General features: G+C 52.6%; 1 protein-coding gene across 2 annotated transcripts in view; it reads left to right on the forward strand.

Annotated features, from left to right (window-relative positions):
• Nucleotides 1-19358, forward strand: part of PPP1R16B (protein phosphatase 1, regulatory subunit 16B) — an 88970-nt gene that overhangs the window by 62162 nt on the left and 7450 nt on the right. For both annotated transcript variants that reach the window (XM_004687379.2, XM_012728407.1), the window contains exons 3-6: nt 9849-9919; nt 13580-13725; nt 16808-16911; nt 18720-18844. In XM_004687379.2, coding sequence (XP_004687436.1) covers nt 9849-9919; nt 13580-13725; nt 16808-16911; nt 18720-18844 — 446 coding nt within the window. The remainder of the gene's footprint in view (nt 1-9848; nt 9920-13579; nt 13726-16807; nt 16912-18719; nt 18845-19358) is intronic.

Consider the following 19358-nt stretch of genomic DNA (forward strand, 5'->3'; position numbering starts at 1 on the left):
GGAGGATCTCTATTTCTTTTTCTTTAATTGCATCCATCAGAATTCTGTATTATTTAACATAAATTCTGTATATATTTTGTAAGATTTCTCTGATAGCTTCTCTAGAAGAAAAACAAATTTTTATTTGTTCATTCTCCGACAGATATTTGGTGAGCTCTTATTCCAAATGCTGGACACCCCAAGTAAGAAAGGCAAGATTGGCTGGCTGGCTCTTACATTCTAAAGGGTGGGGGTGTCAGCAGTCACTTTTCCTGCACACCTAATGCTGGATATAATTTACACATGTGCAGAAGCACCGGGGCTGATGCAAGTCTAGCCTATCTCTTCCCATCCAGCACAACTGTGTCCTGGGCATGAAGGTTCTGGAAAAGAGAGTATACCTCCAAGCTTGTGTGCCCTTTTCCATCTTGTCCTGGTGGTGCTGAGGATCTGAGAGATGTAAAGGGTGAAACTGGCTTCTTTTTGTGGGCAAGGGACAAAGCTTCTCTATGACATAAGAAATTCTGTAACTCAACCTGGAGCATTTCTGTCCAGAAGAAGCAGCTTACTCTGGCCAGTTCTGAGGCTTGAGTGGAGACCAGCCAGGCTTTATTTACTCCTGTGGTCATCAAATACTGACTTATATCACAATAGCTAAAAGGTTTGTGGCTTCTCTCTTTATAGAACCTCATAATGATACAGACAAGTCAACTGCATTGTAGAGTCGAGAGTCTCATAGAAGAAACAAAGTGCATTAGGAGGTACCTGGCCCAACCGTGGGGCATGAAGTGTAGCTTCACAGTGAAAGTGACATTTCAACTGAGACCTGAAGCCTAAGGAACAATTAATCAGGTAGAGGGAAGGCAGAGAAAAATAGGCAGAGAGAACTGCCCATGAGAAGGCAAGGGGGTGGTTCGGAAAGGACCCACAGTGGTCAGGAGGGAGGGTCCAGGAGAGGTGAACAGAGGCCAGATCAGGTGGGGCCCCAGAAGGGACCCAATGGCTTCCCCTTCCATTAAGTAATGACCAAGCACCCAGGGAGTACGGGGCATTTACCTAGGTACCACAGGTAAAGGAAAGAATGGACAGATAAGGGACTGACCTTACCAAGATTGAGAGCTTAGCAGGATGCTCAAGATCCAGACTGGAGCCCCTTTCTTCTCTTCTGTTTAAATTGAGACATTCACATTCCATTAAATTCACCCTGTTCAAGTGTGCAATTTGTGGTCTTTAGTATATTCACACTATTGCTCAACGATCACCACTGTCTAATTCTAGAACATTCCACAGAAAACTCTGTACCCCTTAGTCACCCCCCCCCAACCCCTGGCAACCACTCACCTCCTCTGTGTCCATGGATGATTGTTTCGCCACATGAATGGACTCCCACCTCCATGGGAAACCGCCCACCAAAAGCCTCTGGTGTCTGACTTCTTTCACATCCTGAGACGTCCTCAGGCTTGACCCACGTTGCAGCACGTGTTAGCACTCCCTTCTGACCACTGGATAAATGCTAAGGAGAGACCACCCTTAATTCATTCCCTCACTGGAGGCCATGTGGGTTATTTCCATGTTGGGTTTATTGGGGAGAATGCTGCTGTAAACACTTGACACCTGCTTTGGCGTGGACCACACGTGTCTTCCTCTTGAATGAACAGTCACGTGTCGCGTAGCAATGTTTCTGACAGGGATGGACACAGACAGCAACTGTCCCAGTAGGCTGCAGTAGCCCCCGTGTGTCAGAGGCTAGCCCATCCGGGCTTGTGTAATGATGATCCATGAGGCTCACGCACAGGGAATTTGCCTAGCGAGGCATTTCTCAGAATGTAATCCCCCAGGGTTCTCCCTGGTGGCGCAGCAGGCTAAAACACCACACTGGGAAGCTCTCACCACACTGCAGCACGAGTTCAATCCCTGACCAGGGAGCTGACCCACATGGTGCAGCAGACCTCTCCTGACGCGCCCGCTGCTCCCCTTAGCAGTGTGCTTTGTCAGTCTGCCTGTTCCGCTCCCCACTCTGATGAATCCTCTCACTGTCCACACCTCTGGCCTGTACCCCAGTTCTGTAAGCATAAATAAATAAATATTTAAAAAAATAATATAACCCCCCAGTAAAGTGACACATGTGACTATCAAGGGGTGGAGCCCCAGGGTCGTGTGGGTCACGGTGTATTTACTTTTGGAGGGGCTGCCAGGCCATTTCCCACTGCAGCTGCACCCATTTACATTCCCACCTGCAGTGACAGACACCCCAGTTTCCCCGAAGTGTCAACTCCTCTACTCAAAGGGAGTGAGGTTCCCTTGGCTGGAGCAAGGGCTGGCTCTGGACTTGGAGAGGCGGCTTGAGGGAGCCCGTGTGTCCCCTGCCCACCTCCGCAGCGGCTGTCTTCGCCTGCATCCTGGGGTGAACTGCTTGGACGTGGGATGGGCCGCAGCAGCCACTGCAGAGCCTCTGGTAGACTTGCCTGAGTCCCCACCCCCAGCCCCAGGCACTGGGCTTCCCTGGAAGCAGCTATTTCTGGCAGTTTCTGCTCTAGGGAGGAGCAATGGTGGGTGGAAAGGTTGAAATTGTTCGGTGGGATGATTTTGGAAACACAGTGCATTGAGGACCCGGACAACCTTGACTTTGAGGAGAACAAGGGGGTGGCTTTCTGGGAGTGCTGGTGCTTCAGGCTTTGTCAAAGTTGAGGGCTGGGACCCTGCAGCCCGATGGCACCTCAAGGATGGGGAGAAGTGAAGAGCGGACCAGAGGAGCTGGTTCCATGAGGCTGCAGGTGCTGGACCCTGGGTGGAGCGCACCTGGGCTCAAGGAAGAGAGGGGATGGGATCCGGTGGGCAGGAGTTTCCAAAACAGGTGCAGCCCAGGGGGTGGGGTGTGGCAGATGGAGGCAGGGTGGTTGGAGGCAGGGCTGGGGTTGAGTCTGCCTAGAGTGGAGGTGTGGCAGGAAGACAAACAGAGGAAGCACTGGAGGTGGGGTTCCTGAGTGAACCCCAGCACTGCCACTCATTTGTCACAGGGCCTCGGGCAAAGTGTTACCTCCAAAGTTCAGTGTCCCAGCTGCAAGGTTATGGCAATGACTGTTAGGGACCACTGTCTTTATTATCACGTGGTTGAGAACCCTGAACTTTCGCCAGTAATCTTGACCTTTCTTTTTTCTTTTTGCTACCTATGTGACTTGCTTCACTCTGACATCCGTTGCTCACATTCACCTCTCCGGGTCTTTGTTTGTCACAACTTTAGCAAAGTAGTTAAGAGCCGTTGGGGGCAATGAGACACCTGCATGAATCCCATCTCTGCCATTCTCAGCCACGGACCCTTGGGCAAGTCCCTTTATACACTTGAACCTGAGCCTCCATTTTCCCAACTGCAAATTGGGGCAACAGCAGCAGAAAGTTAATGAATGACAGGAAGTGGTTAATCCTCATAACTGAATCAGCTCATCAATTTGGTGAATGTGAAGTGCTCGGTGCAAAGCCTACCACACCGAATGCTGAGCTGGAGAAAGAACAGCCAAGGACCCCCGGCAGGTGGAGGAGGACTGGGGTCCTGGGCAGGAGGAAATACTGGGTGCCCAGTGCCTGGCTAGGGCATGGCCCCACTGTCCTCCTCCCCTGGGCAGCCTGGTCTGGTCGCATTAATGGTGGAGACTGGGGATGGGCTATCTGGTCCTTTATTCTGCACAAAATCCATAGCAGGTGCTCTTCAGGCCTTGGCTCACACTCCTGAGCTTGTCCATGTGTGCCCATGATCTGGGGGGAAAGAGTGTCCCCGAAGACCTGGCCCTGGGGACCAGCAGCTCTCTGAGTTCCAGAGTCCCCCCTCCTTTCTCCCTGTCTTCCTGCCTTTGTCCATTCACACAATGGGTGTTTCCTTCTTTAATAATCTTAAATGTTTATTTTAAATAAAAATAGTATATATTTAAGGTATGTAATATGATGATATAGAGTCGCATAGTGAAATGATTAGTGCAGCCAAGCTCATTAGCTGGCCCATCTCCTTACGGAGTAACCATTTTGGCAAGCGGACGAAAGGGAAGAGTTGCAGTTGTAGGGTGGATGAATCCAGGGGGCTAATGTTTAACATGGTAATTCTAGTTAATCATGATCCTGTGCTTAATCCTAGATGTTTGCTAAGAGAGTAGTAATAGCTATTTCTTGAGCCCTCACTGTGAGCCAGATTCCATGCAGGACCCTGAGGTTACCAGCCTCATGAACCCCAGCAAACAAAACATGTATCTATTGAAGTCACATATCCCAATGTATCATCCTACATTTACAAATTGAGATAGGTACTGCCATGAAATGCAAGGTACTCTGGGAGAGAATAATTTGGTCAACTCGATTGGGGCTGGGGCAATCAGGGAAGGCCTGTCAGAGGAGGTGACATTGTAGTTGGAATCTGAAAGATGAAGCATTTGCTGGCCTGAATGGGAAGGAAGCGGGCTCCAGGCACAGGTAACATTTTCTGTAAATGTTGAGATGCTGAGAGCTCAGTGTTTGTCTTGCTTTGAGATCACAGAAGCCAAAGTGACTGAATCAGTGAGTGATTTGAGCAGTAGAGGGCTCGGGGTCACCTACTTTCTAAACTCTCTGAACATGAGGGTGCAAGTCCAGGGCAGTGAGCCCAGGAGAGGTGAATATTGCCCAGTGCCCCTCCCACAGGGGACAGATGCCTCTGTCTTGCTGGGCCTGTTACCCTGGGGCAGGAGCAGGGACCACACCTGTGGTGCATGACCCTGACCAGCTTGAGGTCTGACAGGTTGCAGAACTGATCAAAGACCAAAGAAAACACAAGCTTGTCAGCAGTGGTTCCTCCCTGCAAAGGCGGGAGCCACCAGCTTCCTGCCGAGATGGGCTGGTTCAGCCTCTCTCCCTACAGCTGGAGATGGAGAGGAGCAGATGGTCCCGCTTGGCCCAGATTCCAACCAGATTGCTAGGGAGGTGTGGGCGGAGCGACCGGTCAGCACCAGGAGCCCAGCGACAGAGGAGAGGAGGGCGGGGCCAGCTCCTTGTCATTTCAGTGGGGTCCTTCTGTATAAGGGACAGCGGAGACCCGCACTGTGGTCTCACTACGCACCCTGGAAGGAGCTGGCCTCTATTTTGACAGTCAGATAGAAAGCTCTAGAGAGATGCCAGCCGCTGATAGTTAAATCCCCAGTGCCTAGCACAGGCGGGACTAGGTGGAGCTCAGTGGTTGTTTTTAAGTACGTGACAGTGGCAGCTCTCAGGCATTACCTTACCCCTCACAGCAAGTCCACCAAGGAGGCACTGCTGTGTGATCCTCTTCTTACAGATGAGGACACTGAGGCACGAAGAGGAGGATGCTTTCCAAAAGTCTTAGCTGAGCATATGCAGGATAATCGGTGGGCCACTCTGACAAGCCGGTGGCCAGACGTTGGGGGCAGGGGGTGGACCTGAGTGTTGGCAACCAGGAGAAATGGTGCAAGCCTGCTTGGAGGGTAGCGTACACCCCTCTTGTCTCTGTGCTCCCTGAGCCCCAGTTTACTCCCTCAAGCTCCCAATCAACTTTCTCCACCGTGCCATGTGCTTGGAGAGCAAGCGACGAGCCTGTGCACCTCGGGGGAGTTAAGTCTGCCGTGTACAGTTGAGCAGGCTGCACACTGCACAAGTTAGAGCAAGCCGTTCCTGCGGACCATGGTGAGAAAGGTGCCCCCCGACTGTGCTCGTAGGTAGCCCTGCAGGAGGACCACAGCGTGCAGGACCTTGAAGACTGGGGTCTGCAAACCTGTCTGCGAAGGGCCAGGTAGTAAGTGTTTTAGGATCTGCAGACTACCCAGTCTCTGCTGTAACTACTCACTTCTGTTGTGGGGTGAACGCCGGCATAGGCAATCCGTAAATGAATGAGTATGAATGTTTTCGATAAAACGTCATTTACAGGAACAGGCTGCCTGCCAGATTCGGCCCACAAATCATAGTTTGCCAACCCCAGTGAAGGCCACAGAGGATTTCGAACTTCCCTGAGAGCAGGGTGGCACAGGGAGTGAAGGGAGGCAAACGTCCGTGCTTCTTTGTCCTATTTGTGGATCCCCGAGCCCTTTGTTTCTGCAAGAAGAGTGGCGGCCGGGGCCGGAGGGTGTCCGGTGCTTGCAGGGCAGAGGGCCTTGCTGTCCATTCTCTTGCCACCTCCCCCCACACCAGCACTCAGCACACACTCAGCAGTGCTGGCTCCAGGTCCAGACCTGAGGGCAGTGGGGAGCAACCGGTGTCCACAGCCTGAGCTTTGACATCAGGGAGTCTGGGGCCACACCCCAACTCTTCTACCTGGCTGGGTGAGACTGAGCTGTCCTGACTCTCTGTCTCCTCTTCTCCAGGAGGGCGGCAATGACAGACATGAACCCATGAAGGGAAATGGTTTTGCATTGACCAGGGAGCATAGGGGGAGCTCAGTAGGACGACACTTGGTCTTGGAGTCATTTTTCTCACTGAACCCAAAAATAGGGGCTCCAGGCCACGTACAGTGAGTTGGGTCTTTGCTGCAGTGAGCTGTGGCCAGAGCCAAGTCTTGGACTTCCTGCCAGAGCAGAAGTGGAGCTGCTGAGGGTCCTGGCTCAGGCATCCTGAGGCTCCTGGGTGTGGGGATGATTTGTCCCACCTCTTGGGTTGAAAATAACGGCCCAACTTTGGAGTAATTACATGTCTTGGGTTCCCACACAGCATGGAGAACAACCCCAATAATTACCACACAGAAACACTGTTTTTGGCAGCTAATGTTTAACTTTTGTCTCAAGACCATCTCCTGGACAGGAAGCCAGATCCACTTCCCACCTTTGCCTCATGTGAGCAGAACCTTCTAGAAATCTTCACTGAACAGGTTCATAGTGGTCATTCTCCTAAAGGCAGACTGCCAGACTCAGGGCACCCCCACTGGCCCACGGACACGCTAGGCCTCAGGGGTCCGTGACCTTGCCATGACCCCTTCACATGACCCTGAAGCTCAGACCAGTGACCTGAACATCCGTGGTTCTGCAGGGGGGCCCATGGGCAGTGCTGCAGAGTGCAGACAGGAACCACATGTGGTCAGCACCTAGAGTTCTGCTTTGCTCAGAGGTGCAGAACTGTGCTTTTCAACCGACTTAGGAGGCTGATGAGCCCGTCAAGGTACTGGTTATTGGTTATTGGAAGGGCGGTTGAGGACTCCAGTGATCCAGGCTTTAGGAAGAGAGCAGTAATTGCAGGTCACTGTCCTGTCTGCTTGGCACTTAGTGTCCAGTGGCCAGACAGACCTGAAACCTTTAGTTACCCAAATATTTATTAAGTATAGTTGCACTTAGAAGATTATCAATGATAAAACAGCTGTGGCTGCTGTGACAGGGGTCTCACACTCATCTAGAGATTTTGAGCTGAGACTGAAAGGTTGAGGAGTGAAGTGGGGTGTGTGTGTGTGTGTGTGTGTGTGTTTACTAGTGGTGGACACATGGATGAATGGATGGAAGGACAGTCTGTGGAAGTATGCATGGATTATGGATGGATGGAGGGTGGTAGATGCACGGATGGATGCGTGTGCATGGATGGGTTGACAGATGGGTGGGTGGGAGGATAGGTGGGTGGATGGATAGGTGGGTGGATGGATGGGTTGGTAGATGAATGGATGGATGCATGTGCATGGATGGGACGGCAGATGGGTGGGTGGGTGGATAGGTGGGTGGATGGATGGATAGATGGATGGATGGATGGGTTGGTAGATGAATGGACGATAGTGGGTAGGATATGAATGCATGGATAGATGATTGAGTCTTCCAGGTAATGGGAGACAGGTTATATAAAAGCCCAGAGCCATCTGTAGCTGATGACTCTAGCAGACAAAAGCCCATCCTGGAAGGCGTTCGGAGCTGAGACTTGCTGAGATAGAGAGGTAGCAGCCCTGTGTCCAGCAGAGCCGTGCCCTGCACTGTGCCAGAGGGTGCCAGTCTCCCGTGAGGTGAGTGGCATGCCCTAAAACTGCGCAGGATGGGGACCTGCAGGCAGGATCCCATCAATCAGAAGTGTGTGCCACAGCAAGTGTTTTGGACTTTGCTCCTAGAGTAACGGGGAGCAATGGAAGAGTTTTGGCAGTGATTTAGGCGATGGCAATAATTTACATTTATAATGTCCCAAAGCAGCGCTGCCCAATAGGACTTTTTGTGGATAAAAATGTTCTATTTTTGTACTTTTAAAGATGGTAGCCACATGTGCCTGTTGAGCATTTGGAAGGAGGCCAGAAAGCCTGAGAAAGTAAATTTCAGAAAATTTTGAATTTAAATTTAAGATGCCTTAATCATAGCCAGAGGTGTCTGTGGTTCCATATGGCTCCAGAGGAGTCGAGGTACCTGGGCACGCCTGGGCCCCAGCAGCAAGTGTGCTGAGCATGTCACCTCTTGCTGGAAGGCTGGATTGAAGCTCAGTCTCCCCTTCATGCTGGGCCAAGAGTGCCACGGGGCTGGGCATCCTGGTACCCACCGGGGTTTAGCTAGAATGGCCTTCACCCCACCCTTCACAGCCCAGGGACACGGTGTCCGCAGTGGGCACTAGGGCATGTGGACTCTGGTGGGGTTGGGAGGGGCTGAGAGGTAGGGCTGGCTGGCTCCTCCCATTCACAGAGCTGCACCCCTGGCTTTATCTGCACTGTGAGGGTCACACACAGCCACTCAGGTTTCCAAACACGTCAGTTGCCCTGCAAACACCCACCCCTTGTCCACTCCTTTCGCCCAGAGGCGTACTTGACCATGAATTGCATGGTCCACCCCCCAAAGCCAACCTGGGGAAGAGGCCCATGCAGATGCCGCATGCAGGCCTGGGGCCACTTGGTCAGGGATGGGAAGGACAGACCACAGGCCACAGGGGAACCTCAGCTCCAGCAGACACAGCCTGTGTTTCCCACGGGCTCCTCACCCCTTGGGAGGCTGGCCAGTGTGCACCTCCTATGGTCAGGGGGCCAGAGAAGGGGTTCCAGGTGCCAAGACCGGAAAGGGGACCTGGGGGCTGGTGGGGAGCGCCTCCTTCCTCCCACTGCACTGGGGCTCAGAATGGGAAACCCTGAAGGTGGACAAGAGGAGACAGTGGCAGTGGTAAGGGGCAGGCGAGGATCCTGAGCGGGGGGTTGCAGGCTGTGGTTGGAACTCCTGTTGGCATCCTCCTCTGGGTCTCTCTCCCACCCTCCACCCCTGCACTTCCCCCAACACACAACCAGGTGAAATCTAGGGGTGGAGTTTGGCTAAAGCCCCTGCTGTCTGCTATCAGTTGGGCCAAAGAAGAGGCATTGGGTCCACAGTGGTGAGCTGTCACCTGGTGTGGGACCTACAGAGTTAATGAAAATCTTAATAGCAACAGAATAATCGTTCACGTTCACACCATGAGCTGGACGCTGTGCTGCGCCCCCGCCTGGCTCACCACCGTCATCCCTCATGGTGCCCCTGGGACGTAGGGTTCACATCACCTCCATTTTACAGGTGAGGAAATCGAGGCACAGAGAAGGAATGCCTGGACGGAGCTTGCATAGCCAGTAAGGTTCAAATATGACCCAGGCTGTCGGACTCCAGAGCCCAGGCTTCCCTAGAATATTCTTTCCCTGGGTGATGAGTATAAATTGCTTAACTCGGGCTGGCCCAGAGAAAGTGCTGGCTGATCCCTAGTGCTATTGTTTTCTAGAAGACTGGGGGTTCCCTCCGCCTCTTGGAAATCCTGGGCCAAGACTTATGTGCTGTGCCTTAGTTTCCTTAGCTGCAAAGTGGGACAGGTGTTGAGACTCCTTTCCACACCTGTTGTAAGGGGTGGACAAGGCAGCGTGTTTCAGGACTGAGGGAGAGAGAGTCCCACCTGCCCGCCCCACACCCCGCGCCCCTGTGACGGGCTCTCTTGTCCCTCTGTTGCAGTACGCTACTTCCTGAAGAACAAGGTCAGCCCTGACTTGTGCAATGAGGATGGACTCACAGCCCTGCACCAGGTAAGACAGGCTCTCAGGCTTGGGGGTAGCACCCTGCTCTCCCCAGGGAAGGTGTCCTATCACCCCACATTTTTCTGTCCAGAACCCCTCAGGGGAAGGAGGGCTGGGAGCCCCCCCACCCCCCCGGCCCATCTGAAAGGCTCTTGTCTGCTTCGGTGCGCGTGCCAGTTACGAACACACCCACAGGGACCCGAGTGCGCGTGGCCTCGCACGACTCCCGACACAGGGAGCCTTTCTGTGCTGCCTGGCTGCTGCCCAGCCCGGGGCTTGAACCACAAAGCACATTTGTTTGGAGCTCGACAGTTTACGAAGCGTGTTCACGCCCACCCACGCCCCCAAGCTGGTGGCAAAGGTGTCTGCGGGGTCTCGTGGGACCGCAGGCAGGTCACGAAACGTGGCCCTAACATGTGCCTTTCTAGGTGATGTAGAGGCCTGGGCTGCCCTTGTCGGGGGAGGGGCTGCTCTCGCTGTTCTTGCTTATGTGGGTGCTGCAACAGCTTCCTAACAGGACCCCAGAAATCTGTGTGGCCTCCACGGCCATAGGACTGGCTGCTCAAGCCACAAGCGCATTGATTCTATGGAAGGGCCCTCGTGGCGTCCTGCAGCCCTGGGGCTGGTGCCACAGCGCCCTGATGCTCCTGGCGCTGCAACTTCCAGGGCCTGGCTTTTGGGGTCCTTGCCTGTCCTGTGCCAGTCCTCCCACACTGCACAGCCCGCTGCCCTCAGTCCACAAGCAGGGCCTGGAGTCGTGCTGTGCATATGTGTCCTGCCCCGCTGAGACCCCTCGTATTTGTCAAGGTAGTCACTGGCATGATTTTTTTATGTTGGTCTGTGCCCCCCAGATTCTGAGCTGCACCAGGACAGAGCCCCTGTCTCTTGCTCACCAGTGTACCCCAGCACCTTACCCCGTCCTGGCATGCAGTTGATGCATGCCAGCTTAGCGGATGGAACCAGCGTCACCTCCCTGTGCTCTGACTCAGGTTTCTGGGGTGGACTTGGTGCGGCCTGGTGGGCGGGAAGCCAGGCTGCCGGCGCCTGGGCTGGGGAAGGCAGTACCTCCGTCTCCATGTGCGGGCTGGACGGGGTGGACAGACGGCCCACCACCCTCCCCAAAGCCTCGCCCTCAGCCATCGCCCCCTGGCTTTCTGCGTGTCCTCCCAGATTCTCCTGTCCTTTCTGACATCCACAAATTCTAGCTGTGTGGCCTTGGACAAATCACTTAAGCTCTTTGTACCTCACTTTCCTCGTCTGTAAATGAGGAACCATGAGGACCCACCGCACCCATCCTTCTGAGGATGGCATGATGCCCTTCACGTATCACCTGACAGGATAAAACCGAATATCGTTGTCATTACAATGTGCCACACAATGGTGCTCTCAGAGCCTCTTGCGTGACATGTGGCTGGTTCAGCCACAACCTACGAAGCATCCTTGTCCCTATGTCACAGCCCAGAAAGCTGAGGCGCAGGGACAGCTGTGTGCTGTCCGCAGAAGGGTCTACGGTGCTAGAATGCCTCTCCTTTGCCCAGCACGGTGCCTCTAGACACACGTGGCTGTGGAGCGCTGGGAATCCACTGGGAATGTTCTGGCCATTGATGGGCAGTGTGGCGGGGAGGTGAGCCAGGCTTGGCCCCGGGACCCCCTCGGGAAGCATTAGCCAGTGTCACGGATCACGGGACGCTGTTACTCTGTCGCCTGGCTGTTGTTACGATTGTCACTGCCGCTCTGAATCACAAAGAGCTTCACACGCCACTGAACAGTGTGGGTTTCTTCTCTTGGCAACAGGGAGCCTCTGAGGTTTGTAAACTGAGAGCAGCAGGACTGAGCAATGCGGAAGCTGAGGTGGAGGGTGTGCAGGGAGATGGGAGAGGGGAGGAGGAGGCCTCCGCCAGCCAGTGGGGAGGGGCAGGGATGCAGAGAGGGGACCCCTCTGCTCCCGGAGGGTGGATGGCCAGCCTAGGGGGTGGAAGGAGCCAGCCAGCTGGGGGTGCAAGGGGGGGCAGCCCCCTGCCCTAATGCACTGCTGGAGGTGGGCAGCCCTGCACCCAGCCCTTGCTTGGGCCTGGCCTTCCAGATGTTGGCAGGCCCAGATCCCAGGAGCCCTCGCACCCAAGTGCAGCTCCCTTTTGAGTGGAGGTTCATCCTCACGTTTTCTGCAGCCGCTAGGGTGGACTCTCTAGAGCTCCTGTGTGTCCCTCTGCCCCAGGGGCTGGGCGGCTCTTCCTGCCGCCCTTTCACGGGGCTCCCCCCTCCCGCCCTTTCACGGGGCTCCACCTCCCATCTCCAGCACCGCTGGGATCCTGCACTTGTTGCCTTGACCTCACTCTGGTGCCTTTGGCGCCCTCTGCTGTCTGCTTCTTGCCACTGTCTTGTGCTCCTGGTAACCTGAGGCAGTGCTGGCCGCAGGGGTTCCCCAGTGGGCCCAGTCCAGGGATATGCCCTTAGGTGCAGCCAGGCTGGCTGGAGCGAAAGAGAAGCTGGGTCCCTGGCACCAGTTGTGCGAATGACTGCCCATTCCCCACATGCCCTAGGGGCTCTGTGGTCTGGCTTCACAGCTGATGGGGGTAGGGTTGTGGTGCCATCCATCCCCATTCCCACCTGCAGGAGCACCCCCATTCCTTCTGCTGGCACCCAGTCACCTCTCCCCATGCCCACTGTCACTCCTGTGGGCCAGGTCACCGTCCCCTTCGAACTGGGTGACTCTAAAACCCTGCTGCTAACGCTGTGTGCTTGCAACCTGCTGTCCACATGCAGCCCGAGGATGGATCATGGTAGAGGTGTAAAGTCTGACTCTGCCGCTCCAGCGAGCATCACTCTGAGGCACTCCCGCGGCACCGAGCACCACGCCCTCAGGATGGGGGCTCAGCACAAGTCCTTGGCTTTCTTCTCCATCCTGCAGTAAAATGTGACTCCCTGCCTTCTCTCCTCTGTCCTGGTCGCTCCCTGCTCATGGCCCTGGACTGAGGCCCTCTGTCCCCCTTGGGATCCTTTACTTACTGTCCCGAGAGTTTGTGAGCCCTCATGGCCCCCGGAGCCCTGGCAGGCGGCAGGTGCCTGAACTTTCTCTTTCTGTGGACCGGCAGGAGGCCGAACATGGCGAGCAAGGAATCTGGGCCCCCAGAGCCCTCATGCAGGGCAGGTTCTTTGAGGAGGAGGTTTGGTTACTAAATTCTGGGTCAGAAATTCCTAAATCAGAGGTTTCAAGCTATGATCTAGAGCCACTTCCTGGAAGGGGGAACCCCCTACTGCTCCCCCACTTTTTCCAATGATACACCCTTGCTTTAATCTGAGCAGCCCTGCTAGAATTTATTGTTTATGTAAGTTCCAGTTCTCCATACAATCTGGTTTGAAGAAAGTCTTCTGAAATAAAAAAAAAAAGGGCTTAAAGCCTCCTTTAAAGTTATGTTCCATGCCACTAACACTTGCAGAGTATTTTATAGCTGACTTTTACAATATATTGTAATGTTACCTTACTAACTTAGTCCAGAAAAACAGGCTCAGGAACTCTTGGTGACTTCCCAGGATCACACAGCACTTAAGTCATGGAACCGGATTCCAGCTCAAGAAGTTTGGCTCCACTGTCCGCATGGGGGGGAGCCCGTGTAGCCACACTGGAAGCCGGGTCCTGCTGGGGCTGACTCTGCCTGTGTCCCCTCATAGTGCTGCATCGACAACTTTGAGGAGATCGTCAAGCTGCTCCTTTCCCATGGTGCCAACGTGAATGCCAAGGACAACGAGCTGTGGACACCCCTGCACGCTGCAGCCACCTGCGGGCACATCAATCTAGTGAAAATCCTCGTTCAGTTGTACGTGCCCGGCGCCCACAACAGCCTCCTGCCCTTCCACGTGCCCACGTTCTTTTTTCACTATTTGCTCTTCCCTCCCTCCCTCCTTCCCTCCCTCCCTCCCATCTAGGGCCTCAATTCTACTTGCCTCTCTGCTCTTTTTTCCTCTATATCTTCTTTCTCTCTGTTTCTCTCGCCTTCTCTTCCTCTGAATACCCTTTTTCTTTCTCCATCTCTGTGTGTCTCTACCATTTTCTCCCAATCTGTCTCTCCTCTCCTCTTGCACGTACTCGCTCTCTTCCCCTTCATTTTCTTTTCTACCCCAAATTTTGTTGTAATAAGACACATAACATAAAATTGACACTGTAACCATTTTTAGTGTTCAGTGGTATTTCTGTATAACCCCAGAATTCTGTCATCTTCCTGATTGAAACTCCATCACCGTTGAATAATAATGCTCCATTTTCCCCGCCCAGCTCCTCCTACAACCACCATTTTACTTCCTGTCTCTATGAATTTGGCTATTTAAAAACTCCATGTAAGTGGAACCAGATAGTGTTTGTCTTTTTACGACTGACTTGATTTCACTTAGCTTGTCTTCATGGTTCACCCATCTTATAGCAGATGTCAGAATTCCTTCCCTTTTCAAGGCTAAATAATATTCCACTACACATGTACCATAGTCATTGATTGACAGACACTTGGGTTGCTTCCATATTTTAGTTATTGTGAGTACTGCTGCTCTGAACGTCTCTCTTTAAACCCTGCTTTCAGTTCTTTTGAACCAGTACCAGAATTCCTGGATCATATGACAGTTCTACTTTTAACTTTTTGAGGAACTGACATAATGCTTTTCCCAGAAGCTGTACCTTTTTATAACCCCATCAACAGTGCACTAAAGTTTGTTTCTCTCAGATCCTCACTAACATTTATTTTCTGTTTTTTTTTTTCTCTTAGTAGCCATCCTAAGGCTACAAAGTAATATCTTATTGTCGTTTTGACTTGCATTTTCCTAATGAGTAATGCTGTTGAGAACCTTTTCTTTCATTTACTTGTTAGTCATATGTATACCTTCTTTGGGGAAATGTCTATTCTCAAGCCTTTCACCACTGACCATGATGTTTGCTGTGGTTTTTCATATATGGGTTTTATTATATTACAGTAATTTCCTTCTATTCCTACTTTGAGTGTTTTTTTTTTATAATGAAAGATTGTTAAATTTTGTCAATTTTTTTCTATATTTATGTGTATTACATCAGTTGATTTTTGTATCTTGAGCTATCCTTGCATTCTAGGAACAAATGCCATTTGGACATGGTGCATAATCTTTTTGATGTTATGCACTGAATTGGTTTGTTAGTATTTTGTTGAGAATTGTGGCATCACTGTTTATAGAACTATTGGTGTGTGGTTTTCTTGTAGTGCCTCTGCCTGGCATTCATATCAATGTATCATTGTTTTTTCATCTTTTTTTTTCTCTGTCCACCAGTTTACATTCATCTCCTCCACTTTCTTTATTGTACTTGTCATTTTTGTTTTTCTTGTTATTAAAAAAAAAACAAGCAAATTTCCTTGGTCCTGCCCCCAAACTCTGTCTGCGTGCTTTTTCTGTGGGGCAGAATTTGCTCTGGATGTTCTGTGCATCAAGACTTCCTCAGAAACAAGACGACCTCTATGACTACAGCTCTAATTGGTCTTTCCTGCCCTGGAATTTTTCTAGTCTGCTTGGGCTCTATAAACATACAGAAAAGTCATACTCAGTTGTGTTCCTCTGATAGTTAGCTCAGTTACCTGAGCTGGTCCAGGCTCTCCTGGGCACTGGGCACTCAGGCATGCAAAAGTCCTCAGGAACCAGACATGAAATCAGGAGATTTCAGTGGCAGAGCAGAGACAAAGCGAGCCCGGTGGGTAGGGGACCCAGGAGACCAAGGAGAACCCCTGAGTATATCTAGGGAGTCATGAAGAATGGCTGAAGGCAAGTGGCTTTTAGTGGGGGAACTTGGCAGAGCAGCAAGAGCCTGTGTGATGTGGGGAAGGGGAAGAGTGATAGTGCCGCTGCCCTGGCTCGGAGAGGTAGATGACCTCGCCCAAGAGCACAGGGAGGCTCAGAGAGCCCACAGTGGAGGCTCTCAGGCTCAAGGATTGGCTGGTAACTCATGCCTGTGCCTCTGGTGAGAACCTGGGTGTGGCTATGCAGTCCAATTAGTGATAGTGCCCGGAGGAAAAAGAATGCTACCAACCTGGCACAGTGGGCGCCCACGCTCACCTGTGCCAGTGGAGCCTGGAATTAGAATACATAATCCTGAGTGGCACCCCCGGAGACTGCCTGGGGAGACCTGGATTGGATCCCAGGACTGCATTTCAATAGCTCTCAGTAATTGCGCTGCAGGGTGCCCCAGGCCCAGCACCCGATCTGTGAACCACCGCCCAAAGGGCAGACTCTGCCAGGGAGCCCCATGGCTCTGTCCTGTCCATGTCCTCGTCAGTCTTTTGGACAGAAACTGACTGTGGGAGGCCACCAAGGGTGCTTTTGTAAGTAGGCAGACACGGAAATGGAATGTGGAGACATGCAAAGAGCTAGCCCGAGAGATGCCCAGGTCTGCATCTTCAACCCTACCACATCTTAACTGTGTGGCCTTGGACAGGCGACTGGATCTGTCTGACTCTGTTTCTCCTTGATTGAAATGGGATGAACAATACTCACCCAAGGGAATTATTAAGAGGCTCAAATAAGATGATGTACATAAAGGGTTTAGATCAAGCCTGGCTCTAAGCAGATGTCTGGTAGTAGTGCTGCTGCTGTGAATGTTATTTTTATTACGGTCACCAGGGAAGGCTTTGACATCTGTCCTCAAGTGCCTACCTGCTGGCTGAACAGAGCAGGAAGCTGGGGCGGTCTTCTGGGCCTGCTCGCCTGGAATTTGGCACCTCGCAGCTGGGGGTCCTGGAGCCTGGGGCTGCCCTCCTTGCTAGGCTGTGCCGCGGTGGGGTGGGGATTGGGCAGGATTGCCCAGCCCCGGGGTGGAGGGAGCCTGAGAGCAGAGGCAGCCAGAGCAAGGTGAGCCACCCCCACCCAGCCCTCACACTGACCCTTTCTGTGCAGTGGGGCCGACTTGCTTGCCGTCAACTCTGATGGAAACATGCCCTATGACCTCTGCGAGGATGAGCCCACGCTGGATGTCATCGAGACCTGCATGGCGTACCAGGGTAAGCTCGGGTGGTAAAGCGGTTTAAGTGAGGGTGTTGTGCTGCCTGAGGGAGCATCCCGTTACGTCAAGGCAGGTGGATAGGGCCACTCGCCACAGGCCTGCCTGCCTCATGCTCAGGGCTCAGAGAAGGGGACAGCTGTCTGTGGATGAGCAAGGCAAGTCACAGGAGGCCCCATGCCGAAGGAGGGTCTCGTTCTCGTCCGTGCTACCCACACAGGCAGGTGGCCTCATCTGGCCTGGTCGCCTCATCGTCAGCTGCGACAACTCAGTCAGCACTCACACTAAAGATATATTCCCATTTGGGAAGATAAATGTCCAGAACACTAACCGTGCCTGCTCGGTGCCAGGCACCACGCCGGCTGCCAGGGACCCAGATAAACAAGACGTGGGCTGTTCTCAGTTCACAAATGAGCTGTTCAGAGGAAACCACGGAGATGTGCCTGCCCCTTTGCACCTCCCACCCACTTCTGAAGTGTCTCTCCTCGGAAATACCACTCAAATCTGGACCCCAGGTCCTGCTCAGGGGCAGACTGCGCCAGGCTGCTGTGCCCGTGGCTGTGATGTGTGGTCTCTTCCCCCTGCCCCCAGGCTTCTCCTGCCCACGTCCTGCAGAGGAACTTCCTCTGGACGCCTTCTCAGTGTCATGTCTTGGCATGTGGTTATCCGATTCATAGGATTATAAAGAAGACCAGTGACGTTAAAATACCACTATCGAAATATTTTGCAATGTGTAATGTAGGCTTTATTAATCCATGAAGCATTAGGATAGCATGCTATGACCGTGCCTACTGTTTCTATTGATGACGAGGCCACGGGCACTACTAAATGTGTGGGTTTTGTTCACTTGGAAGGAAATTTGATTTCATTTAAAGGCTAGTAAAGGCCCCCCTAGAGGTGCAAGGGATCCAGTCTCAGCACTATGAAGCTATCTGTAGTCACTATGGCGCAAGTTCAATCCCCGGCCAGGGAGCTGACCCACATGGCGCAGCTGACCTCTCCTGTCTCACCCGCTGCTCCCCTCAGCAGTGCATTTCAGTAGATCTACCTGTTCTGCTCCCCACTCTGTCTCTGGTAAATCTTCTGAACCCCCACATCTCTGTCCTGCAAACCAGGTCTTGTATGGGTAAATAAATAAATCTTTTTAAAAAAAAAAGTAGTGAAAATAAACATGTCCTTTTTTTTTCTTTTCTCTTTTCAAGCTTCCAGACCTCTCCCAAATTCTCTCCGTGAATGCTTGCTCTAATGGATCTTTTTATAGAGCACGTAACTCTCCTTAAATACCACTAGTAGCTGCTGGTAACACTTAAACTTCTTCGGCTACAAACTGTATTTCTGAGCCTATTTACTCTACTCTCCATTCACAAGTTCTGTACTCAGCAACTTGCCCATTGAGCACTGTGCCTGGGACTGCGAACACAGCCATGACGAACAAAGATAATCTAACAGGGTCAGACAGGGTGGTGAGGGGATCCAGCTTGCGGACAGGGCGATAGGCTGGACCCAAGGATGAGCTAGAGCCAGTGATTTGAGCACTTGGAGGAAGGCAGGTGAGTGGTGGGATTTCCAGTATAAGAACAGCAACGTAGCCATAAGTGCTGCTGGGTCTCAGTCAGAGGCCCTTGTTCTGTGGGCTCAAGTGCAGTTTGTGTTCGTCAGGCCTGGGAGGCAAGTATCTAAGGGCATTTCTGTCTACCCCCTTGACTGGCAGTGCCCGAGAGCAGGAGCCTTGCCTCCCCATCTGTCCTCTCCTTCCCCCTTTGGAGTTAGGGTCTGGGAATCTGAATAAGTCCCCCTTTTCCACTGCAGGCATCACCCAGGAGAAAATCAATGAGATGCGGGCAGCTCCCGAGCAGCAGATGATAGCAGACATCCACTGTATGATTGCAGCGGGCCAGGACCTTGACTGGGTAGATGCCCAAGGTGCCACGCTGGTGAGGACTGCTTTGGTTGGGACTCAGGGCTGGGGGGAAGGGTCATTATCAGAACCAAGAGCAATGAAGCCCGAGTGGGCCAGCCCCCAGTAGAGGGCAATGCTCTGCCGTTGAAGTCTGTGGCCTTGGACCTCCTCCAGACACCCGTGGGGCCAGGGTTGCCCCAGAATATGGAGTCAGCAGAGCAGGGTTCAGCCTCTTTGAGAATCTCACCTCAAAGAGTGAGGGTTGGGAATCAAGAGCCCTGGGTGGGAGGTTGACTTCTGCTGTCTACCTGTTCTGTCTCCTTTACCTTAAATTCCAGGTGTCTATCCTCAGCTCACTATGTCCTCTCCTTCAATGATATCCTCCACTTCGGGACTAGTGCCACTACTTACAGGCCCACCCATGTCATCTTGCTTTGCACTGGTCTATTACCCTGCCTCAGTGTCTCCCTCTTAGCCCTCTGCCTTGTGCCATCAACAATCCCTGATATGACTGTAGTAGCCTCACCTTGGGCTCCCTGACTTGACCT

The sequence above is a fragment of the Condylura cristata genome, unplaced genomic scaffold, assembly GCF_000260355.1.
Source record: "Condylura cristata isolate star-nosed mole 26May11 unplaced genomic scaffold, ConCri1.0 scaffold00022, whole genome shotgun sequence".
Classification (NCBI taxonomy): domain Eukaryota; kingdom Metazoa; phylum Chordata; class Mammalia; order Eulipotyphla; family Talpidae; genus Condylura; species Condylura cristata.